The following is a 24015-nucleotide window of genomic DNA, read 5'->3' as shown; positions in this document are numbered from 1 at the left end:
AAAGTGCTGATGGATGCTATGGAAAAATAATATTATCTTTCCTGTGGCAAATTGTTTGCCAGGTCAAAGGGTTGAATATAAATGGGTTTCTTGTATAATGTTAAGGACTCAAACTCATACAGATCACTGGAGATTGTACTATAAAAAATATTACTTCTAAAGATCAATAGTTTTAGGAACCAAAGTCAACTTTACCAAGAATTTGTCTATTGTTTATGAAGCTCAAACTTTGGGATCTCAGTTACCCAAGGAAAATCTTTCACTTACCCAAAAACAAAATGTAACTTCATCCTCCGTCCCGTCCCCCTTCAATGACCCGAAAATGGCAACTATTGGCTCTTGGGCTTGTCCTGGGACTGACCACTGTCTGTGCCTCCTTTGTGGCAGGCTTTTACTCCCATCACGAGATCGCCAGTCGAAGGCTGCAGCAGTTGATACAAGAAGATCCCTATGCCTACTACATTAGTCCCAAAATCTATAAAGTGGTAAGGGGAGAAGTCCTCGCCAGAATCTATCAATCATTATCACCCTTATGCAAGTAGTTTTCTTTCTTTAGAACTAAAGATGAAGCTGATCATCGACTGAGGCAGATCATGAAGTATGGTTTCCCGGGTCTGGATGATTTACGGCTGTACAGTGACTTTGTGCTATCCTACGATCGACGGAATCGTGTGGCCCATTGGGTGTGTGAGCATCTGCAGGTGGACGCACTGCAGTCCGGCCAAGTGAGTCGACAACGTGCCTCGTATCGACCGGATCTGACTGTGCCCTCGAATTTCCGATCAACCCTGGCGGATTATCATCGCTCTGGCTTCGACCGTGGTCATCTGGCGGCAGCTGGCAATCATCGCGGACTCCAGAGCCACTGCAACGAAACCTTCTTCCTGACCAACATAGCACCACAAATAGGTCGCGGCTTCAATAGTGGGGCTTGGAACAAACTGGAGATCTATGTGAGGGATCTAACACTTCGCTTTGGATCGGTGTACGTCTGCACGGGTCCTCTGTACAAGCCCAAGCAGCGAACGGGAGGCAAACTCAGCGTGGAGTTCGAGATGATTGGCTTGAGTATGGTGGCAGTGCCAACGCACTTCTTCAAGGTCATCATTGTGGAGTCGAAGCTGCCCCTGGGCAAACCCTATATGGAGGGTTACGTTCTGCCCAACACTGCCCTTCCAGATGGACTCAATTTGCGCTCTTTCCTCTGTGATATCCGGGAGATTGAACACTATGCGGGTCTGAAGTTCTTCGATGGTTGTTTCGAGATTTCGGTTAACAAATAATCCGAGGGGGACAACATCAGTTGGAAAAATTGTATACAATTCCATATTCTATTCTAATGAAAAGACTGGCTTCGTTTTTTGGGGCTTTTCTGCAACAGGAGGTGTCTCGAGTGCTCCATTAGGAGCGATTCGTATGAGAAGTGCGCAAGGGTTGATATGCCACAATTTTCGCGTCGGATATCCTGAATCTGCGCTTCAACGATGTGCTTGTGCTGAGCGTTGGTTCCATGGAGATGGGTAAGGTCTTCAAGTGCTTTAGTTGGAGCGCACATGGCGTTCAAAACGCGGGAAAGTTGTTCGGCATACACTAACTAAACAAATGTTCTTATACTCACACGCCGGTTCCATTGCAGGTTAAGCGATCATCGTTTCCGCATCAAGGACTAAGGATAAACAAGGATCTGCAGCCAAGGATCGAGATTTTACACATAGTAACTAACATCATCTAATAGAGATGCAATCGAATAAGGTGACGCGTAAAATGATCTGCCCTTTTTATTTCAAATTTTTAATTGTTTTTGTAATTTGACTTTTGCAAAATTTATTGTGCATACAATTAGCAAACAATTGGAATTTTGATCTTTATTCATTAATTTATAATTATAAACAGATATGGCCACGTGACGTCACAAATTGTTTTTTACATTACACGCACCACCTCTACACGCAACTACATTGCGCTAACAGCACGCCGTGTTAGTTAACAGAGACAGCGAACAGCTGATTGGCTTGCCAGTCACCCCGCACAGACGACAACTTTACGTGGCAAGCAGCAAAAAAAATCGAATTAGGGAACTGACGTGGAAGTTCCTTTTTGCTTCAAACTATTTTCGCTTTTAATTGCTATCCCTGTGCCGTGGCCAAGGAAAGTTCCAGCGGAACGCTTGAAGGGCATCCAGCAGCGGCAGTCAGTGGAAAGAAAGTGGCCCAAACAAGCCTGGAAATTGTGTTTTTGCCTTGGCGAACTTTGAGCTGCTGTCAATTTCTTTTCTCTCTGTGTGTGTGAAAGTTGTTGTCTGTTTTATCTGTGGACCAAAAGTATGAATCCGAATATGTACGGGCCGCCGCCTACGCAATTCCAGCCACAGCAGCAGCCACAATATGCAGCAGCACCGCCGCCAGTGGGTGCGGGAGGTGCACCTGCTGGTTGGCCCCCTCAACAGCAGCAGCAGCCGCAACAACAGCAACAACCACAGTATGGAGCTCCACCCCCAACGTCGGCACCACAGACGTACCTCAATGGCAACTATCAGCAGCAGGTAAAATACATAATTAAATTTATATTCAAAGAATCTTCCGTTGGGTCGTGGATTGGGGACTGTTCAATCCCTCCACTGATAAGCCTTCATTCATTAAAGAGGTCAAGATTCGATTCCGTAATGAGTGGAAGAGTGGAAGCTGTGCTTCGAGATAACGAAAATATAATTGAAATTGCTTTAACATGTTTTCCGATGCTCAACGATTCTCCTTCTTCCAGCTGGCCACGTCGATGGGCGGCCTTAATGTGGGTGGTGGTGGGGTGCCTGCGCCGCCTCTGAAGGCTGCCCAGCAGCAGGCCCCTCCCGCCGGTCAGGGTGCACAGCCGCCGCCGCCAACGGGTTTCAATCAATTCAATTCGAATGCGTCTCTGCCTCCGACCAACAATAATAATGCTTTTGCTGCGCCGCCGCCTGCCAGTGGAGGAGGAGCAGGCTATGCCAATGGACCAACAACCGGTGCTCCTCCACCGGGTACCAATACCCCGCAGAGCGTGGCCAGTGGCATCAATCAGATGAGCCTGAACAGCGGCCATTTGTCCGGATTGCCCCATATGCCGCCGCCCAAGTCAGCTACGCCCCAATCCGCAGGAGGAGCTGCGCCGCCGCCATCCCTGGGAGCGCCAGGAGCTCAACCAGCTGGAGGACCCTTTGGTGTGAGCACCTCAAGACCCGGCCAGCCTCTGTTGCCGCCGGGAGCAGGTGCCCCGCCAACATATACGCAAGCAGGATTGCCACCTCAGTCGCAGACGGGATTGCCGCCCATGCAGCAGGCCGGTTTGCCACAGCAGTCGGGTCTGCCGCCCATGCAGCAACCGGGATTGCCACCGCAGTCTCAGGCAGGTCTGCCGCCGCCACTGCAGCAACCTGGATTGCCGTCGCAACCGCAGCCAGGAGCATCCTTTGGGTCACCACAGCAGCAGCAACCAGGAGCATCCTTTGGGGCACCACAGCAGCAGCAACCAGGAACGTCCTTTGGGGCACCCCAGCAGCAACCAGTAGCACCACAGCCGGGTGGATTCCCAGGCAGCTATCCAGGCGGTCCACCACCGCTTCCCGGTCAACAATCAGCGGTACCTCCACAATTTGGAGCTCCACAAACTGGTGGATATCCTGGACAGCAGCAGCCAGGATATCCTCCACAGCCTGGACAACAGCCAGCAGCACCAGGATATCCTCCGCAGCCTGGCTACCCTCCACAGCCCGGACAGCAGCCTGGAGCCCTGGGATATCCCCCACAACCCGGACAGCAGTCCATGCCGGGCTATCCCCCGCAGCCTGGACAACAGCCTGGAGCGCCAGGATACCCACCGCAACCAGGCGGCTATCCAGGGCAGCCAGGACAGCAGCAACGTCCTGGCTTTAATGTGAGTGTGAAATGCCATTCCTTGGGATCTCTAAATCACCTGCCAATACTTTTTTTCAGCAACCTCCGATGCCTGGAGCTGGCAACATGTACCAACAGGCACCGCAGCAACGCCGTCTGGATCCCGACCAAATGCCGAATCCCATTCAAGTGATGATTGAGAACCAGAGGCTAGCCGGTGGGCCGTTCGTCACCAATCAGCCGGGTCTGCTGCCGCCGCTGGTGACGACCAAATTTGTGGTGCACGATCAGGGCAATTCGTCGCCGAGATACTTGCGCTCATCGCTGTACTGCATCCCCAATACGGGTGACATACTGAAGACCACGGCTCTGCCCTTGACGCTGAACATCTCGCCGCTGGCACGCATTGCAAAGGGAGAGCTGGAGCCGCCGATTGTGAACTTTGGCGATATGGGACCCATTCGCTGCAATCGCTGCAAGGCATACATGTCGCCCAATATGCAGTTTGTGGATGCAGGACGCCGTTTCCAGTGTCTGATGTGCAAGGTTTCATCGGAGGGTGAGCGCTGAAGGACCTTAAGGAATGTATCCATGTATTCTAATGATTGTTGTTTTCCATCCATCCTTCTTTGGCAGTCCATCCCGATTACTATCAGCATTTGGATCACACAGGACAGCGTGTGGATAAGCATGAAAGACCTGAACTGCTGCTGGGAACCTACGAATTTCTGGCCACCAAGGATTACTGTCGTGTAAGCGAATGAAGCCCACAAGACCAAGCAGTCCTTTCTTCATGGTTTTATCTCTATCCCAAAACAGAACAATGTCCAGCCAGAGGTGCCTGCATTTATCTTCATCATTGATGTGTCCTACAATACAGTCAAATCGGGCTTGGTCCATCTGCTGTGCGCCCAAATCAAGAACATACTCAAGCACCTGCCGGTGGATCAGGGTCAGGATAAGTCCAAGGTGCGCGTGGGTTTCATCACCTACAACAGCACCGTGCACTTCTACAACATCAAGAGCAACCTCGCCCAGCCCCAGATGATGGTGGTGGGGGATGTCCAGGAGATGTTTATGCCGCTATTGGATGGCTTCCTCTGCCATCCAGAGGAATCTGCAGCCGTCATTGATGCTCTGATGGAGGAGATACCGCGCATGTTTGCAGACACCAAGGAAACTGAAACAATTCTCTATCCGGCCATTCAAGCGGGTCTGGAGGCCCTCAAAGCCTCCAATGCGGCGGGCAAGCTGCTTGTGTTCAACTCCACCCTGCCCATTGCCGAGGCACCGGGAAAACTAAAGAATCGCGATGACCGGAAGCTCCTGGGCACCGACAAAGAGAAGACTGTGCTGACGCCACAGACCACGGCGTACAATACGCTCGGGCAGGAGTGCGTGCAGCAGGGCTGCTCGGTGGATTTGTTTGTCTTTAATAATGCGTACATCGACATTGCCACCATTGGACAGGTGGCCCGCCTGACGGGAGGGGAGGTGTACAAGTACACCTACTTCCAGGCGGATGTGGATGGCCAGCGTTTGATCGAGGACATAATCAAGAACGTCTCGCGACCGATTGCCTTTGATGCGGTAATGCGTGTGAGGACATCGGCGGGCATACGACCCACAGAGTTCTTTGGACACTTTTACATGTCCAATACAACGGATGTGGAACTGGCCAGTATTGGTGGGTGCACGCCTCCCTTTAAATGATCCCTTTCTAAGCTTTAATCGAACCCTTTTTACAGATGCCACCAAGTCTGTGAGCATTGAGATCAAACACGATGACAAGCTGCCGCCAGAGGAGAACGTCTATGTGCAGGTGGCCCTGCTGTATACCTCGTGCAGTGGCCAGCGTCGTCTGCGTGTCCTTAATCTCGCTCTGCGCGTGACCACCACCATTGCGGATGTATTCAAGAGCTGCGATCTGGATGCCATTATGCTGTTCTTTGCGAAGCAGGCCTGCTTCAAGCTAATGGAGCACACACCCAAACAGGTCAAGGATAACCTAATCCATCGTTCGGCACAGATTTTGGCCTGCTATCGCAAGCACTGCACTTCGCCCACATCCGCGGGACAATTGATCCTGCCCGAGTGCCTCAAGCTGTTGCCGCTGTATGCCTCGTGCCTGCTCAAGAACGATGCGATATCGGGTGGCTCTGACATGACGCTGGACGATCGCTCGTTTGTCATTCAGTTTGTGCTCTCGATGGATCTGAATATGTCTGTGAACTATCTGTATCCCAGATTCATTCCCATACACAATGTCAGTGCAGAGGAGACGGAGCTGCCGACACCAGTGCGCTGCACGCACGAGAAGATCACAGAGGATGGCGCCTATATACTGGAGAACGGTGTGCATTTGTTCATTTGGCTGGGTCAGTCGCTGTCCCAGAACTTTGTGCAGTCCGTGTTTGGAGTCCAGGGACTGCAGCAGTTGGCTCTCGAGAGGTTCAACATTACAGCGGAGACGCCACTGGCGCGGCGCATCACTGATATTCTCGAGCAAATTATGCAGGAACGCTCACGCTATATGAGGGTAAGGAAATCTCTCTTTTAAGGTTCCGCTAAGCAAAAGGATACATTTCTTTAATCTCTTTCTTGACAGATCACTTGGCTGCGACAGAACGACAAACTGGAGAGCGTGTTCCGGCATTTCCTCATCGAGGATCGGGGCACTGATGGCTCTGCCAGCTATGTGGATTTCCTCTGTCACATGCACAAGGAGATCAAGGATCTGTTAAGTTAGCACGTAGGCTACACATACAAGCTGCCCGCCGCAGCGGCCTCCTCCAGCGGTGGACGGGACTGGTCCGATAGCTACTCCCAGAATCGGGCACGTATGCGACGGCTATCGTCCATGCGCAGTCGCTTTGGCAAGTGAGGAGGAGTATATGGAGTATGTGCGTGGCATGCGGCATGTGGCCTCGTGTGGAGTGAAGCAGGAGCTGGAACTTCAATTATATCTACATATAAATACATATACATCTATAAATATATTTAATTAATTGCTATCATTTCGAGCGTATCAAATCTTCCATTAATTTTATTAAAGTTTTCACATTTTCCACATTGTTTCCAACAAATTTCCCTTCGATCTATGAATTCTTGAACGCCCAGGGCCTTTAAAAAATGAAACATTTGATAAACGAGGCCAACAACTAGCAAAATTTTACTCTCTTATTAAATTCCATAAATATTTAAAACAAAAATGTAATTTAAAATTACTTGCAAATTTCCTACCACACTTGAGATCGTTTAGGATGAGGATTCAATTGATGATAGATCATGATTTAGAGTTTTTAGAGTGTTTTTCCCCCCATCACACGTATTTTTTTTGTATTTTTAATCTTTTTGTCAATCATTTTGTGTGCGCTGCGCCCTGCTTTTTATCCACTACTTAATGTAACTCAAACTATTATTATTATTATAACATAAATGTTTTGATGTGAGAACTACTATAATTCTATGGTATACTGCCCCCCCTCCCTACTCACACTACACCCAGTCCTCCCCAGACAGAAAAGCAAAAACGAAAAATATATTACTGAAAATGAAAAAAGAAAACCGGAATAAAAACTCTTTAATAAAAACAAAAAATTCGCTAGAAAATTGTTTTTTTTTAGATAGAATATTTTGATATAAGATAGTGGTGGATTCTGAAGGAGGGGAAGTCTTTATAGATATTAAATCTGTCTTAAATTTTCAAACGAAAGATGCGAGTGTTCGTATGTGGAGTATGGGGAGTGCGATTGATGTTCGTCTAAAGGACATTTATGCTGGGCTTGGTATTCCATAAATGATAGTATATGATTCGTTCGGTCGATCTTAAAGCGTATTAAAGATAAAATTATTAAGGAATTAAATCCCTTTAATAAAAATAATAATTCTGTAAAATAGTTTTGAACTTAAGATCGTCTATATGAGATGTTGGGCTGGCTAGAGCTAGCAAGTTGATGGATGAAATTTAATAATTATAGAAAAGATATCCATAAATATTTAGGTGTGTATATCGGTTGAGGTACTGTCTGAAATACATCTTTTTATCCTACGTTTCCTGTTCTGTAAATTATTTAAAAAATTCAGAGTTAATCTTAGTACTTATTAAAAATCTTAACATAGTTTCATTGATGAAATATCTTAGAAACATTTATGCATATATATATACATATATATATTGTCTAGATAATATTTCGGAGCTTTGTTCTTTCTAAATAAAACTTTTGGATACATGTAGAACCCTTCATACAAAACCTCTCGCCATAAACGTCCTCAATGGGCTATAATTAAATAAACTATTGTACTCTCTTTCTAAATAGAGATTGAATAAGCTGCCATGTGACTGTCTATCCAAAAAGGTAGCCCTGTTTCATTTCGTTTCGTTGTAAAGATCTCATATCCTCATATTTGAGTGTTTGAGAGACTCCAGATCTTCCACGCTTGCCCTGTACTATAAGAATGTATGTGGATGTGTAATTACATCTATTATATGGTGTAGATCCTAGTGATTGCATAGAGTCAAATATATAGCTCCTCCGAATATCTACACACGAGTAACTTCTGAAAATATACAAGAACCCTCCCTAGATCTAGCCATTAAAGGGTCCTCATCCAAGCATAGCAAGTACTATAAGAAATTGTTATGTGTATGCCCCAAGTATTATGTATCAGGAATGAAATATATCGATCCCCGAATTCGCATAAATGGGGAGAATTTTGCAAAGTTGCATATACATATTCGTTTTATATGGTATGTATGTATATATATATTGTATTATATATTTTATTAGGCCTTTAAATATCTAAGAATTATTATTATTTGACGTGCACATTTTACATTTACATAGATTGGGTTTTTTTTCGTACTCTTTTTTGTTTTTTTTTGTCTCTTCTAAATTTAATATTTTGTTTTCTTCTTTTTCTTGTATATATTATGTTTTATTTTTGTTTTTTAACATTTAGAAAAGGTTTTCTCTTTAGCATTTAGAAAATGTTTTTTTTTAACTTTCATCAATTTCAATGTTCCCGAAATTCAATAACAATTTAAAATAAAATAAAAAGGTTTCCTAAGATGAATGTCTCTGCGAGTGTTTCTGTCTGTCTGTTTTTCTGTGTGTGTGTGTCTGGGGCAGGTGCACATATACTTTTGTGTGTAGCTGTACTTATATTTCAATTTAAACAAAAAGCGAAAGTGCGGAATTTGATAAACGTTTTGAACTGATACTCCGCCTGGCAATCACAAATTAAATTGATAATAAACAACACACACAATTTTGGGGGGACATTAAAAAATATGTATATATATAAAGTATGTATGGTATTTGTAGGATATAGTAGGATCGTCAGACAAAAATATAGATTTGCACGGGGCGGGGGTGGGGGCTGTAGAGTTTTGCACGGCACTTACAATTAGGTGTTACAGTTTATAATTACAAAAACATTGCCATAGCTCCTATCTCTTGCGATCTGCTTCGACCTCCTGCACTCTCGTCAATCTCTCTCTCCCGAGCTACACCTCAAAAGTTAACTGATTTTTTTTTCTGTTTCGATTTATACTCAAGTCACATACTCTGGAACACAGCTTATTAAATATTTTTGTGGTTTTTGTTTTTTGTTTAGAAAAGAACTTCAACTATTGGCTAGCATATCGTTTCGTTTATTCGGAATAATTGTTGAATACGTAAAAGAAATATTTAACCGAAAGGTGAAAGGATCTGTTGATTGGATACTGTTTCGAATTTTGCAGCTTCTTTATATCGTTTATATATAGATGGTATATCTTTTATGGCTGCTCTTCTTCTGGGGGGTTGCTTAAAGTTTAACATATATATTGATATTGATTGAAACTGAATGGAGGAGTCCCAGTCACAGCAAAAGTTTCGTTTCTTAAACAAAAAGCAGCAAAATGTATTCCAGATCTGTGTGTGTGTGTGGGTCTGTGTTTTTCTTGTGTGTGTGTGTGTGCTGTTGAGAGGAGTGATGTCCCACATCCTATTTCGTAAACGCCATAAAGACCGCCCAAAGTATCTCATTCGCATTCGGCTTGGCCGCCTCCGTTTCAAAATCAAGATCCAACAGCTCTCGTACACGCTTCATGGCCACCTCGTAGTCATCATCGTTGAGCGGCGCAAAGGCATTCTCAATGACATCGCTGGCATGCGCCAGAAAGATTAGCGCCAGCATACGCTTATCCATGCGCTGTGGATCATTCACCCATTTAGACAACACTGAATCTTGTATCTGCAACAGACAGAAGGAAGGCTGGTTAGAAGGTATTCTTTCGGAGGGGTTACACTCAGTCCTACCTTCTTAACCAGACGACATTTAACAACATTATCGTTGAGCGGATGTGTCGTCATATCGAATAGCAGAAAGTTTTGCTTTTCCGTTGTCAGAACACCCTTCTCCACCAGGTTCTTGGCCAGACGTTCGCGTACATTCTTTAGCTGGTAGCGTAATTTCAATGGATTCCAAGTTTCACCTGAAACAGAAACCATATCATTATAATCATTATAAGATTAGCTGTAGGCTAATAATAATTACCACTGAGATATTCAATCCAACTCTGGACCGTCTCTGGTGGATCTGTTTCCTTAATGTGTTTCAACGCCTCATCCAAAAGAACATCACCCGTCGCCTGATCAGATTTCAGTATCAATTTTCTATGAGACAAAAGATATGGGAATCATTTAAAAGGGTAGCACATATGTGTATTTCTTTACGACCCCACCTTGTACATAGGCCACGTCGCCGCATGCCAGACTTTTCAATCATCACACGTCCTCGGATGCCAAGTTCTATGAGAATGCAGCCCCGCAATCCGCTTGATATGCAGTCATTCCAGAACGATGTGTAACCCTGGCAACAAAAGGTTAAGAAATATGCATTTTAGACTCCATTAATGAGACGGACAGTGGATGGCTTCATAGGTTTATTGTTGAAGAGAATCCCCTTGTAAATAATTATTTGTTTGATTGCGTGCTAAGAACTTATGAAGGGCCTCTGAAATATGGCCTGGCTCCCTGCAATGAGATTTATTCTTCCGCGAACGATGCCAGGAAGATGCCCAAGCGCAAAAGACAATGCCCGAGAATGCATAAACAAAATACATGCAATGCCATGAAGGCAAGCTGAGTGTTCGTTCTAGGGACCGATAATCCAAAAGACGCAATAGATTCCAGACCGAGGCTCGGGACAATGAATCCAAAAACAAAATACGCCTAGTGAGAATGCTCCTAAATTTTTAAAAACCTGCCCACCTCAACATTCAATATTTAATTCTTTTTTTTATAATATTTTCTCCGGAATCTAGATTGTAAAGTACACTGACACACCCTCTAAATGCATTCAACTATACGTTGCACTTATGCAGAAGATCTATGTATTGTTTTAGGATCCATTTACACAGCAACTTAGTTTCTGGCTGGCTTCCATTGATGGAAAATGTCCGAAATCAGCCCCCGGCCCAAAAGGTTGGCGGGGTTCTGTTCTCGTTGCTATAGCCTAAATAAATTCAACTGTTCAAAAGTTTAAACAGCTGTTGTGTTCCCGACAAAAAAAAGCCTCTTCGGCCCTGACATTATTATTATTTTTTAATATTACTTTTTAACTTTTTCTCCCGTGCAACACGTGGAGAAAAACCATATAATTTGGTGATTTATTTGCTTTTTTTAGTACAAAAATATAAATTAATTTAGCAGTTTTTTTATGTACGATTATATATGTATGTATGTACATATAATTAAATACTGGACAATGTTGCATTGTTAAAATATACAATATATTAACAAACAATCAAATTTGAAGAGAGTATGATTTAAAAATAGAATTTTTTGAATATACTATTCTTATATATCGATAAAGCCATCGATTGTTATGCTACCGATAAAAGGTAGCCATTAAACCCATTTTTCTTCAATTAATTGTCGAACCCTTATCACGAATGAATCATTCGAAACACCATAAAACCGTATCATTGACATTTAAAGGTTCTTTTATGCATATCTTTTCAAATATTGAGTGACGTTCCATAGGGCTGATAAGAAACGACGAAACGATGAAAAGCAAGCGTGTGCTAGAACATTTTCTGTAGAACTTCCTCAAACAATTAACCAAATGGTGAAAAAATGTCTCTGATAAGAAGTTTTTTTATTCTTTCTGCTGCCACACAGAAGACTTTCCAGAGAAACAATGGAGAGCAGAGCGACACGTTCACCGTCCACGTCCGTTCTCTGGTTCCACCCGGCCCGGCCACTGCGGGTATAATATACTACTAATAAAAACAAATAGACGTCGTATCACTCATTCACAGAGACATATATGTACAGGCAAATATACTACTAAATATATACAAGTCTACTTACATCACTGAGAACAACAATTGAGCGATAAAGCACCCGAACGAGCAGCCCAATGAAATACAATATAAAAAGCGTATTCCAATGAAGAAATTTGAGTATACACTCCAATGGGGCACGTATTTTAATGGCAAACATACCAAATATTATGCAAATATATTTCTGAATATCTCTTAATAATATGCAAATTAAGAAATAGACACACAGTGAGAGAGAGAGCGAGAGAGAGAGAGGGGGAAGAAAAACTCGTTTGATGGAATGCTTTAAAGCCCCCAAAGCCGGAGGCTGTATCTGATTTGAAGTTTAAGGAAGAGTTATTTTAATCACAGAGTGAGCGTTGTAATAGAAAGACAAGGAGTGTTTTTCATAGTATAAAGCATTAAATAGACATTTGAAAAACATTTAAGAACTAGAGAAACAAAATGTTGGATGTAAACTCCTGTTTACCAAGTGCTCATTCGCTGTGGCATTCAAAAATTTAAAGATATGAGGTTCCCATTTCGTTGAATAGAGCACTTAGCTATAATGTATAATCCAATATAAGGATAAACATAAACATAAGATCACAGGGTTCTTGATATAGTAAAGTAAACCCTTGACCTTTTCTGTACGCTTTACTCAAAATACATCCAAGTAGCGGGTATTCTATAGTCTTTTCATCTCTTAGAAGGTATATTTATAGAAAACTGAGTAATTGAATCAAGTTTATGCGGCCACAACAGCTGTGGATTGGATAATCTAATCGGACAAAATGATAAAGCCAGAGAGCAACGCTTCATTCTACCTTCAGATATTAGACAGCAAACAGCTCAAAACCTATAGGAATCAGTTCTGCATAAATTAACATCCAAAAAGATTGGCAAAAAGTCATAGAAGACAGATTTATGGCCACAACAAATGGGGAGAGGGGGAAACGCAACTTTAAAAGCCAGAGTTACTTATATAGGAAAACATTCATAGTTTATTACACAACAGACCTCCGAATAGGAGGCGAACGCGCACGGGGGGCCACGACATGGAGGTGTCGCAAGCCAAAAATGCAACAAAAGGGGAAAGAGCAAGATCACAGTCGAAGCCAGTTGCCGATGCTGCCAAACATCTTCAGAAAACAATTAATTAGCGCTCGAGCGCCAAAGATAAGGCGGGAACGTACATACTCCACTAGCCTGTCAGAGTGTTTTTTGTGGGTAACGCACCTCTTTATCCTTGAGACCCAATAGCAGGACCTCCTCCATAAGCGTTAGCCGCGTCTCCTTGGAGTCACCATCGTCGATGTTATCCTCCTGATCCTTGCCGCTGTCATTTGGATCTTGATTGTCGTCTGGTGTATTGGCATTCAAGCCACCAGCAGCACCCTCCGCACCGTTCTCGCGGTACTTCACGGTGCGCCTGACCAAGCCATCCGTGCGATTCATTTTCTGATGGAAGCTACAAATGTGATGATGATGTTGTTGTTAATGCTGGCTGTGGCTGCTGCTGCTGCTTCTGCCTGCTGGTTGTTCTTTTTGTGTGTGTGGCACAAATTGCTGACTCGTCGGCTGCTGCGGGGATGGTGGTTAGCCTGTTTACAGAGTGTGCGTTTTGCTGTACGCGCGCGTGTATCTGTAAATTTGGTGTGTTGTGTTGTTATTTCTGCTTCTTTATGCCCCCGAACTTTTCTCTGCTTTTCGCACACACGCACTTTTCACTTCTTGCACTAGAATGCACTCTACTCTCCCAAAAACTGCGTAGTCGTCGGGGCTCTCGTTGCTTGTATACCGTTTACTTTGGCAATATAACTCTGTAATTTAATATAATTTAACTACACATCCTAAATCTTTAATCGCATATCCTTGCGTTTGCTTTAATTATAAATCTTGCGCAAAATAAGCTTTTTTATTTGTGTCTTTTGTCGTCGCTTCTGTTTCTTCGACGTGACATTTTCTTGCCTAGTGTTGGAAAGCGTGTCAAACAGTGGGCTTAAACTCGAACTAATTCCCAATTTAATTGAAAACTAATAACTTACTATGATATTTTATATTAAATTAGTATATAAAACACGCAGATTTGTACAATTTAATGAATATTTAGGCAGCGCTCAACAGCTGTTTGGCCAGGGTTGTAGGATGGTTTGCTATTTTTCACCTGCTATCGATAGTGCAATCGTTGTGATTCCCAGCTCTAGTAGAATCCCTGTGTGTGTGTGTATAATAAAAACATTGGGCGGCTGAAGGATTTTCGTAAATTTTCTATTGTTTTCATTGCATTAGTCACTGCCACGCCCACTTGACGCTGTAACCATGTCGTATTTGTCCAACTTCAACAACGAGAATGCCAAGCAAATACTCATGGACATCATCCGTTGTGTGAATCAGCCGGACAACTCGAAAAAGTTATCCGAGGCCAAGGCATCCGCTGGCAAGGAGATGATGCTAATGATGCAGCACGTCTTCCCACTGGTCATGCAGCTGCAGCTGGAGGTAATCAAGAGCCATGGCTTTCCCGGCAACCGCGAGGGCCTGGTGCAGTTCTCGCAGCTCATACGGGAAATGGAACGCGATGATATGGAAATTGCACGCCTGCGCAGTCAGATTCGGGCCATCTACCTTCCGCCCATAGCTATAAATACCACAAATGATATACTGATTTAATAGAGAATGTATTATACTCTGCCCCAAGACTGTAACTAGGCTTAAGTTAACTTTCCACATAGGCGCATTTCTTTTTATACATTTGTGTTTGTTTCTTGTGTATTTTTACAAATTTTGTTCTGTCTATTGCTAAAACAATAAGTAACATGGCATATGGTTCATATCTATAAACAATTAAGGATTTGTGCCAGTCCACGACGTATATATATATATAAATTATCGTCAGAGTCAAGTCTAGGATATGTCGAGAAGACAGCCCACGCTTTCGGGGCGATAAAATAAACAATTTCTTCGTACCTATAGTTTAAGTCTTTCCTTAAAATCTAAGCATTATGTACACGTCAAGTAGTGAGAGCTGCCCCGAAACAATTAACAATTAAGCGAGGATAACTAGTGCATTGCATTCCCGTTTGTGGTGGGCGAATTGTTATTATTGCCATTCTGATAGTCTGTCGCCGTAAGTTTGATAGGATTTATGCTGGCCATGTCATTGCCATTCAGTTTGTGTTGCAGGTGCTCAAGCTGCTGGGCGAAATGTGTATCTTCCGCCGCTGTGGTGGAGATGCTATCGGCATCGTTTGTAATTGACATCGACATGGGTGAGAGCGGCGTCACGGGCGTTGTACTGGCACCCAACTCCTCAATCGTTGAATCACTTTGATTTGAGGGCGTGCTGGAACTTGAACGCACCGGATATGCATCATCTAGGGGCAGAGCAAAGCCATGCGCGATCATCAAGTCACCTATGTTTAAATCAGCTCCCTCTGCGGGATCGAACAGCTCTACTCCTGGCAATGGTGTGCCCTCACGGGTGGCTGCATTCACTCCAGCCGTCACCTTGGGACGCTCCTTGTAGGTAACGACGCGGGCTATTAGCTTACGCCAGTGGGCCACTAAAAAATACAATGTTTGGTCTTAGTTATTTCCATTTGTAAATCATATTAGAAGCTATAACTTACCCTCTGTCATCTCCTCAAACTTTGCTATCGATGATTTTTGCCATGTATTTGGCTCATTGCTAATGGTGGACTTGACATTGGCCAAAAAGCATTCCACCGCTTGGAATCTAAGGGAAATATCAACAAAAGTTAAAGCTTTAGCTATAGCTATACCTAAAGGTATGTGTCGTCTCACCTGAGTGTTAGGAAATCCGTGCGCAGCTCACAGACATCTGCTGGGGAGATATACTCGCTATCTCCATAATCCACAAAATAAAGATCAATCACCTGCTCTTGGGGATTGTATTGATTGGGCATAATGTCGACAATCTCGGCACGATACCATTTCTGATCAAACTTAAACACAGCGGCCACAATCTGGCCCACATAGGGGGCTGTCAGGATATGTTTGGCTCGGTTTTCCGAACTGCTATAGTAGTTGGTCATCTCCTTGACCATGTCATCGAGTTTCTTCGACTGCGGGCCCACCAGCTGCACCCAGAATTTAGTGGGCGAGGCCACAGCGGAGACATACACCTCCATGGGCTTGTCATCGCCACGGGCAGCCATCAGTTTGTCACGCGGCTGCATGGAGCTGAGCGATGTCTGCGAGGAGTATATGCTGGAGGCTATGCTATTGGTGGGCGAACGGCGTGGTTCACGGCGCTGCTCCACCTCCTCCACGGAGCGCAGAAGCTCTTCATCCTCTTCGATCTGATCGTCTAGTAGTTTGCGGGCAATATTCACCTGCTTCTGATTGCCCACAATTGTGATCTTGGCCTTGCCATTCCGTCCATTCGGATCGATAGTAATCTTGGCCAACGAATTGCGGCCAATGTCCTGGATAATCTCGGCGCCCCGTCCGTACAGTTTGCTAGCCAGCCGCTGTGACACTTGCAGCTCCACTTTGACAATGGGTGCACGCTCGATTTCGCGTATAAGCATCACACGGGCTGCCTTTACGGCGTCTGGTACGCCGCTAATGTCGCAATATTTGTGTTCACTATCCTTGTCCCTGAAAAAGCAAGCGCCCATGGCAGAGAATTAGAGATTGTTTCTTGTGTAACTTTGGCCAAAATTTAAATCCAATTACCGTAATCTTATCTTGGCCGAGGTCTTTTCCTCCATCAGCTTTATATTGGCTCCGCCGCGTCCCATAATCAGCGGCACATGCTCGTTATCCACTACGATTTTCAATACAATTTCCTTTGTACTCTGCTGCTGCTGCTGCTGCTGCTCCAGTTCTATCCGATTCCTAGCCTCGTCTTGTTCCTCCTCATCGCTGCGATTCTTAAAGTACGCATACAGCATAGCACCTCCCAGGGAACAGAGTCCCAGGCCCAATATCAATTTATATGTGGGCGTGCCACCAAAAGGAGTATTGCGTAACATTCTGTGGAGTTTCTATTCTAAAATATTTCAATTCGTAATCTTGATTATTCCTTTGAGCTTTCTGTCAAACTGCAACAAACAGATCAAAGAAATGGTGATGGATAAATTTTCTCAAGTTTCTTTCCAAGGTCAAGGTCGTGTAATTTGTTAGTATTTATTGCGTGTGGTACGGTACTGGTACGGTACCTTAATATAGAAAATAATACGGCGTATTATAACGCCTTAATGTGAGTAAGTGAATCGATAGAAGAGCATGGTTGGGTCTTCGCTTACATAAACACTTATCATTTTGTCACTGGACATTCAATTTGACAATTTCCGACATATTGCAGGCCGCAGAGCACAAATTAAATTTGGCAAACAATCCTACACACAAAAAGTGACTTCATAATTGAAATTGCCAGCGAGAGGTTCCCCTGCACAGAAAATAGATGTGTGACGTTAGCCCCGTGTGCGAACACTATACAACAAATTTGTATACATAACTAGTATGTTATTATGTATATGGTAGATCAGCTTTGGACAGTTTTGTTTTTCAATTTAAGAATGCACTTCTCTTTTGCAGCGAATGCGCTTGTGCGTCCCGAGTCGAGTAAATTGCATGACTTGTGCAGGATAGTGCTCTGAAAAGCCATAAAGTCTAGCAACTGGGTAACGCAATTAACCAAAATAGATACCCAAATAATGGGCTCTCCCTTAGCCAGTATTCACTGTCTATTGTTTTGTATACATATTCCATTTTTTAAACCCCAATAATTCACAATATTGTCGTAGCTTTGCACTGGTTCTTGGACAAGTTAAACGAGTTTATGCGCTCATATGTGTTATCAGACCGGTTTAACATTTATTTCCTCCAAATGCAACTAAATGAAAGTAAGCTTTTTTATCTATTTACTTTTTACTGATAACCCCCAAATTATGGGAATACATGGTAAACAACACCCAAAAATAACATAAGTATAGCACATTTAATTGATTTTTTTATGGCGCTGACCTTGATCGTGATTTGCTGTAGATTGTTTCGCACTAAAGCTTTTCCTTTGTTTTTTTTTTCTGTTTGCTAAAACAAATGCTTAAACTCAATGAAGCGTCTTATTTGAGTCGACAGATGAGTTGTTTGGCTTTTCCATTTTCACGTCGTCTAATTCGTTCGTAAATCGTAAGTTATGTTATTAGAAAATTATTATTTCTCGCGAGAGATAAAAGGCTTGCCGTCGCCTCTACATTTCAATATAAACTGTTGAAAAGAAGGCATTTTGAATATTTGGCCCCACAAACGGTCGGTCGGGTTTGAGAGAGAGAGAGAGCGCCGACATCAGCTGTTTTGGAAGCATACTCTTTTACCAATACACTCATACAGGAGAGCGTCTGGCTGGGTTCTTGTTGTTTTTATTTTGCCGGTTCATTTTGCACGGTAAATGTGGAAAAGAAGAGTGTATTGTTACTGTGTATACGTATGTAACAGGTGGAAGAGAGCGTTTCCGAACCGATAAGGTATAAATATATTCTTGATCCCTTATACTTAAAACTATATATTGGCATAATTTGAATGCCAATTGGATCATTATCTTTTGAGTCCATCAACAAACAAACCAGATTACAGGGTATCTCGTAGTCGTAGTGTGAACAATAGCAATTGAAAAATTGAATAGAGCTGCATAAGCACATGTACACACGCATATGGCTCTGGTAATTAACAGCAATACGACTATTGGCATAAAGGCAAATAATGAAAAGCAAACAAAACGTAAATTAGCTAGCGGCAGTGTCTGATGCAGAGGGAGAGGAGAGCGAGCGAGAATAGCTTGAACAGAACAGCGGGAGAGTGCGCAGAGTGCTAAATTTAGTGAAATGACATAATAAACCGTTCGCTTGGCTTAAGTTGTGGTTGTGACCCTCTCTGTACTCTCAAACAGATTTATGATCGATTTCTGAATGGCCCCCAGTTCCACAACAAGGATTACAGTTAGAATAAATAGATCCCCTAACAAGTGTCGCCATTAGCATTTACCTAGCGGACGTTCCCGATTCGCTCGCACGAAATATTGTCTGCCAACAATTGTGCGTTCTGTTTGGCGAAGAGGTCACGCGGTGAAAATGCTTGGGATGAGTCGAATTTTCTATTGGCAAAGTTTCAAATTTTATTTCGCCTGTACGTATGTATTTATTGTCTCTGCCTGCCTGTTGCTAAATAAAGCCGAGTCCACAACAAATATCGACGTCATCTTAAGGTATTTAATAATCCGCGAGGCTATTTGGAGAAACTTTCTTGAACAAGAACCAAATCTATCATTCAGTGGAGTATATTTGCATTTTAGATTTGTATGCGCTGCAGCTTGCGGCTACTTGCGGCTTTGTGAAGTTCTTAATGAAAAACCAGTTTGTTGAAGAGCAGAAGCATCCAAAGGTAGAGATGCCACTCGTAAAAGGTCAATCAAGGGGTTACTAAATGGCTTTAAAGCTTTGTCAATAACTTGGATAGTTATGTACGCTACACACACACATAGGAATATTTTCCTGTGTTTGCGTACAACTGATAGTAAAAGTGCTCTGTCGACCATTCAATGCGTTAACTTACCCTATGCAGCTATCTTAATGCCGTCTTTATGTTCTATCGATTCCCTGGCTGTATTTGTTCTATATCTAATTCTTTAAGCCGACACTAATTAACCATTCACTCAATTCTTGGTTTGAAAACAACAAAAACACCGAGTCTGCTTTATAAAAACGTGCAACAAGCCAAAAAACAACAAAAACGCCGAGTCCAGTGTGACCGCGGATTTATCGCTAAAATATACCGTCGGACCCTCCGAAATATACCAAAATATTCCGTCTCATTTTAAAAATATCCCGAAAATATACTGACGAATTCAAGTTCTATTACACATATTCCTCGATTTTCATATTCCGTGGAATATTACTTGCTATCTAGATCTCTCAGACCTGCCCACATAATTTTATGCAATTAATGAATCCATTTTCTACTTGACTGGCTTATTCTTAATACTTGCTTTTATATAAATCTTGTCTAAAAAAGGTTTTAGCAAAAATGGTCAACAAAAAAAAAAAACTCAACTATTGCTCAATTTAGAGATTCCGTTGAATAATTTTGGCTAACTAAAACCCTTAGTACTGCCCACATCATTTTAGACCATTAACGAATACATTTTCTACAAGATTGGCTAATATTTAGTCCTTGCTTTTATTGTATTTTGACTAAAACAAGGTTTAAACAAAATAGTTCCACAAAAACAGTCGCAATGATGCTGGTACATGTTGTGTGTAAGGCCGTAGTATATGCCTTTTTATACCCTATTTCGTTAATTTAATATGAAGATGAAACGAATTATAACCCGATCCTGATACTTGTTGATCTCTGTATGAAGACAATAAGCTGCACAATATCGTTGATATAGGTTTAAAACAGAGAACAAAATGGTTCTTGCATTAATTGGAGCCTGGGATAATAAACATATTTTTAATTCTATAATATCCCTTTCCCAAGGGTATGCCCAGAAATTGAAATTGAAAGCGCGCGCTTTTTTCTATATTGTCATTTATTTGAATGTAAGTATAAAATGCATTTTGAGCAGCTAAAAGCTGTTAGGTCGTAATCACTAACTATACGGGTAGACATCCCTTTTTGTCTAAGTACAATGAACACTTTCTGAGTTTTAAGGCGTGCGCGCACACATTTGGAAGAAAAAACAACAACTTAAGGCATTATGGCATGGGCGTGTGTAGTGGCTCTGGCTGTTGCTCCTGAACAGCTAGGAAATGTCTCTTAGCGTATTTGGCTTGCTGCCATCCATATCAAAGCACCGACAATTACAGCAAGAGACGGGACATTCAGAGTTTTGTCTGCAAAGAAAAATAAACGGAAATAAACGAATGATTTTCTGGGTTTTTGGAAGTAAATTAGAGACTCACTTGAACCACTGCATTATGTGCTCGGTGTGTCCGCCATGGCGACACGTCTGGCACCAAGAGAACCACTTCGAAAATGGCTTCGTTTGCCAGCCCTGCACCTCGGGCGTGGTGCTGAGCGTCTCGCCATTGCTCATGTTAATCATCGTTCCCATGTGCATCAGACAGAGCGAGCAGCGTGGCAGGGGCTTGCGGCAGCTGGGGCAGGACGACAGGCGATTTGTGCTGGTCGTGGTGCTCCGCGGACGTGGCTCGTCCAGCAGGGCATTCGACACGGGCTTGCCACAGAAGTTGCACGACAGATAAACGGTTCGCGAGCTGCGCGCCGACGCGCGTATGCCCTCAATTTTGATGTCAAGCTCGGCACGTTTCTCCCACAGACCCCAGCTGTTGAGGTAGTCCAAATAGCTTGAGATCCAGTACTGTATGCGTTTGTCCGAGAAAAGCTCCTGTCGGAAGTAATTGATGGCCACCAGGGCCACAGTCTGTACATCAAAACTGGTATCCATATACGACTGCAGTATGTTTATGCCATCGAGCGACTCTCCGGTGAGCAGCAGTCCATTGAGATCCCCGCATTCGATGGCCGACTGTATCTGTTGTTTCACATAGTCCGTCAGCTTGGTCTCCGACAGATATTTGCATGCAAATGCCATACGATCGGACAGCGAGACGCCTTCTTCTTTGAGCACAGCCTCAAAGTTGTCCTTTTCCATCGTGAGGAACGAGAAAATTGCCCTTAGATGTGGATCCTGTATCTGCATATTTGCACTGGAGCGTTGATTGCGCGACGTAGAACTACAGCGATCCGCATTGAAGCTAGACAGCGCAATCACCGTGATCCTGTACATGCTGGGGTCCCTCATGTTGTCCGCCGCAGAGGACAGTATATTGCAGGCATGCATTATCTTTAAATGGAACACACAGATCATGGCCGCACGGCTGTACTCCTTGCTGGCATATAGCTGGTCGATAAAACGCTCCAGTTCGCCCAGTTCAAACGCCCAGCCACAGAGCTGCAAAGCATGATCACGCTGTTCGCTCTTGTAGCACACGAGCTTATTGGAATTATTGATGCCATCTGGCCACTGCAGCAGCTGAGATTCGATGCGAGAGCTGGCCATCAAGGCCTCCGACGTGTGACCCAAATTGATGCCCAAAGCGGACTTCAAACCGGACAACTGATCATCGCAATAGACATTGTTCAGCGTGGACCAAACGTTCCTCAGATATGGCGTCAGATGGAGCTCGGCAAATCTCTTGTTATCCGGCTTGATTCCATAATCGTCGAGGGCACGCTGCCGAGTCTCGTCCACCAGATCCAGTTCAAAGAGTTCCGGCACCAGAAAGTCCACATTCAATGCGGAATGCGACCCGGGACCATTGTAATCCAGGGAACTGCCACTGTTCAGGCTACAGCTGCTCGTCGGCTGCTGTGTGGGTGTGGCCGTGGCCGTGCTGGATGTGGGCGAAGCGGGAGCATAGAGAGGCCTCTGCATGAGCAGCGGCAGCTTCCTCCGATTACTATGCGCTGTATGTAGTGTGGCAGGCAGTCGAAAATCAAGGATGTTCACAGCATCCGCCAGCAGCAGGGCCCGCTCAAAGTCACGGGAGTGCCAGGAAAGGCAATTAACGAACGCAAACTTTCCACTATGATGATATTTGGAAGGAAACGGACTGATCTGTCGCTTCACATGATAGATCTCTCTGGAGTTCTCGTTCTCCACACTGCGAATGTCATAGAGCGTGATGTAGGACGAGTCACGCTGCAGGGACGACAGCAGGCTGTTCCTGGTGGGACACCAGGCAATCTGTAGATGATTCCTGGAGGATTGTATTTGACGTAGTGGCTGCTTAATGGAGCGCACATCCCACAGCATAATGATGGAGTCTACATAGCTGCAGAGATCATTGCCATTGGGGGCCACCGAAAGCCCTTGGACAGTCTTTGTGGGGATGCTCTGGCAGGAGGCATTGTTCTCTAAGGGATTAGGGATTACATTAGTGTGGGTTTATGGCGGAAACCTCTACCACTTACGTCTCAGATCGAACAGCTTGATAATCTTCTGGCTCATGCCTGCTATGAGCATTCGATGATTGCGATCCCAGCAAAGAGAATTGGCGGACTCGGCCTGGCCAAAAAAGTTTGCCGTCTCCTTGGGCACACCCCGTTCAGTGTCCCAAATCGTTATGCACGAGTCGGAACGATGGCGATCGTGGCCTACGGCCAGTATATTGGCATCCATCTCGCTCCAGGCTAAGCAAGTGCACATCCGCTGCTGTCGCGGCGCTACAGAGGAATTCAAGAGTTAAATGGAACCATAGCGGTGGATAATCTCTACCCACTGTACTCCCAGCTGCTGTCGTAGGTGTCCCGAAAGTTACATATCCCAATCTTGCCATCCGCCAAGCCCACGGCTATGATGGGCTGATGGCTGTGGTAGGACGCGGCCACACATCGGGCATACTGGTACCGCGACTCGTTGGCCAGATAGTTAACCGATATATAAGGCAGGCGACCTGGTGGGAGGATGGGAAGCGAAAAGTGTCTCAAAAATACCCATATGCTAGATCGCACTCACTTTTCTGTGGGGCATCATCCTTGCTGCGCAACTCGTACAAATTGATTTCCTGGCCCCACGAGACGAACTTGTCGTGAAAGTTGGGAAACCAACTGAGGCCGTGTATGTTGCCACTCATCATAAGCTGTTTTCCATTCGGTTTAATGTCTGTGGTGCAGTTTCCTTCCCAGATTTTCCCAGGCGACACCTAATTGCGTCGTGTTATCAGTCGCAAAAAAAAAGTGAGATAAACACACACACACACACACACGGACACAAGGCCGGTTAATCAGCTGTTTGTACCGCTGTCATTTGGCCTTGTTCAACACTAAGCCATAACTTCG

The 24015-nt window shown here is 44.0% G+C and overlaps 6 protein-coding genes across 8 annotated transcripts; 3 read left to right on the top strand and 3 right to left on the bottom strand.

Moving 5' to 3' along the window:
• Positions 1-269: 269 nt before the first annotated feature.
• Positions 270-1346, top strand: LOC6589834 (endonuclease G, mitochondrial). Of its 2 annotated transcripts, none has more exons than XM_002014848.2 (2): positions 270-485; positions 543-1346. In XM_002014848.2, exons 1-2 carry the CDS (start codon positions 312-314, stop codon positions 1281-1283), a joined length of 915 nt encoding a protein of 304 aa, XP_002014884.1. In that variant the 5' UTR covers positions 270-311; the 3' UTR covers positions 1284-1346. The 2 variants fall into 2 exon arrangements, with proteins under 2 accessions (XP_002014884.1, XP_026844575.1); XM_026988774.1 differs by having other exon boundaries at positions 421-485; positions 557-1346.
• Positions 1347-2087: 741 nt separating this feature from the next.
• Positions 2088-6899, top strand: LOC6589835 (protein transport protein Sec24C). The gene is made up of 7 exons (XM_002014849.2): positions 2088-2542; positions 2761-3906; positions 3966-4425; positions 4503-4618; positions 4686-5553; positions 5615-6405; positions 6475-6899. Exons 1-7 carry the CDS (start codon positions 2324-2326, stop codon positions 6613-6615), a joined length of 3741 nt encoding a protein of 1246 aa, XP_002014885.1. The 5' UTR covers positions 2088-2323; the 3' UTR covers positions 6616-6899.
• A 1920-nt stretch (positions 6900-8819) lies between these two features.
• On the bottom strand, positions 8820-14055 carry LOC6589836 (Golgi phosphoprotein 3 homolog sauron). The gene is made up of 6 exons (XM_002014850.2): positions 13905-14055; positions 13420-13825; positions 10597-10724; positions 10410-10528; positions 10172-10347; positions 8820-10106 (listed from the first exon to the last, which is right to left on the bottom strand). The coding sequence occupies exons 2-6, from the start codon at positions 13636-13638 to the stop codon at positions 9858-9860; spliced, it is 891 nt and encodes a 296-aa protein (XP_002014886.1). The 5' UTR covers positions 13639-13825; positions 13905-14055; the 3' UTR covers positions 8820-9857.
• Positions 14056-14420: 365 nt separating this feature from the next.
• LOC6589837 (protein C10) lies at positions 14421-15155 on the top strand. The gene has a single exon (XM_002014851.2). It carries the CDS (start codon positions 14503-14505, stop codon positions 14851-14853), a length of 351 nt encoding a protein of 116 aa, XP_002014887.1. The 5' UTR covers positions 14421-14502; the 3' UTR covers positions 14854-15155.
• Positions 14926-19834, bottom strand: LOC6589838 (tudor and KH domain-containing protein homolog). 2 transcript variants are annotated; one of them, XM_002014852.2, is made up of 5 exons: positions 19762-19834; positions 16885-17252; positions 15988-16806; positions 15813-15919; positions 14926-15746 (listed from the first exon to the last, which is right to left on the bottom strand). In XM_002014852.2, the coding sequence occupies exons 2-5, from the start codon at positions 17181-17183 to the stop codon at positions 15244-15246; spliced, it is 1728 nt and encodes a 575-aa protein (XP_002014888.1). In that variant the 5' UTR covers positions 17184-17252; positions 19762-19834; the 3' UTR covers positions 14926-15243. The 2 variants fall into 2 exon arrangements, with proteins under 2 accessions (XP_002014888.1, XP_026843900.1); XM_026988099.1 differs by lacking the exon at positions 19762-19834 and adding an exon at positions 18178-18314.
• An 894-nt stretch (positions 19835-20728) lies between these two features.
• Positions 20729-23944, bottom strand: LOC6589158 (GATOR complex protein MIOS). The gene is made up of 5 exons (XM_002014853.2): positions 23693-23944; positions 23457-23630; positions 23149-23400; positions 21114-23091; positions 20729-21044 (listed from the first exon to the last, which is right to left on the bottom strand). The coding sequence occupies exons 1-5, from the start codon at positions 23811-23813 to the stop codon at positions 20954-20956; spliced, it is 2616 nt and encodes an 871-aa protein (XP_002014889.2). The 5' UTR covers positions 23814-23944; the 3' UTR covers positions 20729-20953.
• Between the last annotated feature and the right edge of the window lie 71 nt (positions 23945-24015).

Source organism: Drosophila persimilis, unplaced genomic scaffold, assembly GCF_003286085.1.
Source record: "Drosophila persimilis strain 14011-0111.01,24,50 unplaced genomic scaffold, DperRS2 tig00000191-arrow-pilon, whole genome shotgun sequence".
NCBI lineage: Eukaryota > Metazoa > Arthropoda > Insecta > Diptera > Drosophilidae > Drosophila > Drosophila persimilis.
The sequence above is the reverse complement of the archived record's forward strand: the minus strand, read 5'-3'. Positions and strand labels throughout refer to the sequence as shown.

Excerpts from the sequence above, each read along its gene's own strand:
- LOC6589835 (XM_002014849.2), top strand. The coding sequence starts at position 2,324 with ATGAATCCGAATATGTACGGGCCGCCGCCTACGCAATTCCAGCCACAG. Across the intron at positions 2,543-2,760 it reads ATGGCAACTATCAGCAGCAG|CTGGCCACGTCGATGGGCGG; the intron begins GTAAAATACATA and ends TCCTTCTTCCAG. Across the intron at positions 4,426-4,502 it reads GTGCAAGGTTTCATCGGAGG|TCCATCCCGATTACTATCAG; the intron begins GTGAGCGCTGAA and ends CTTCTTTGGCAG.
- LOC6589836 (XM_002014850.2), bottom strand. The coding sequence starts at position 13,638 with ATGAATCGCACGGATGGCTTGGTCAGGCGCACCGTGAAGTACCGCGAG. Across the intron at positions 10,348-10,409 it reads TTGGATTGAATATCTCAGTG|GTGAAACTTGGAATCCATTG; the intron begins GTAATTATTATT and ends TTTCTGTTTCAG. Across the intron at positions 10,107-10,171 it reads AATGTCGTCTGGTTAAGAAG|ATACAAGATTCAGTGTTGTC; the intron begins GTAGGACTGAGT and ends TGTCTGTTGCAG.
- LOC6589834 (XM_002014848.2), top strand. The coding sequence starts at position 312 with ATGACCCGAAAATGGCAACTATTGGCTCTTGGGCTTGTCCTGGGACTG. Across the intron at positions 486-542 it reads GTCCCAAAATCTATAAAGTG|TTTTCTTTCTTTAGAACTAA; the intron begins GTAAGGGGAGAA and ends TTATGCAAGTAG.
- LOC6589158 (XM_002014853.2), bottom strand. The coding sequence starts at position 23,813 with ATGATGAGTGGCAACATACACGGCCTCAGTTGGTTTCCCAACTTTCAC. Across the intron at positions 23,631-23,692 it reads GGATGATGCCCCACAGAAAA|GTCGCCTGCCTTATATATCG; the intron begins GTGAGTGCGATC and ends TCCTCCCACCAG. Across the intron at positions 23,092-23,148 it reads CAAGCTGTTCGATCTGAGAC|AGAACAATGCCTCCTGCCAG; the intron begins GTAAGTGGTAGA and ends CTAATCCCTTAG.
- LOC6589837 (XM_002014851.2), top strand. The coding sequence starts at position 14,503 with ATGTCGTATTTGTCCAACTTCAACAACGAGAATGCCAAGCAAATACTC.
- LOC6589838 (XM_002014852.2), bottom strand. The coding sequence starts at position 17,183 with ATGTTACGCAATACTCCTTTTGGTGGCACGCCCACATATAAATTGATA. Across the intron at positions 16,807-16,884 it reads TCGGCCAAGATAAGATTACG|GGACAAGGATAGTGAACACA; the intron begins GTAATTGGATTT and ends TTGCTTTTTCAG. Across the intron at positions 15,747-15,812 it reads GTTTGAGGAGATGACAGAGG|TGGCCCACTGGCGTAAGCTA; the intron begins GTAAGTTATAGC and ends TGTATTTTTTAG.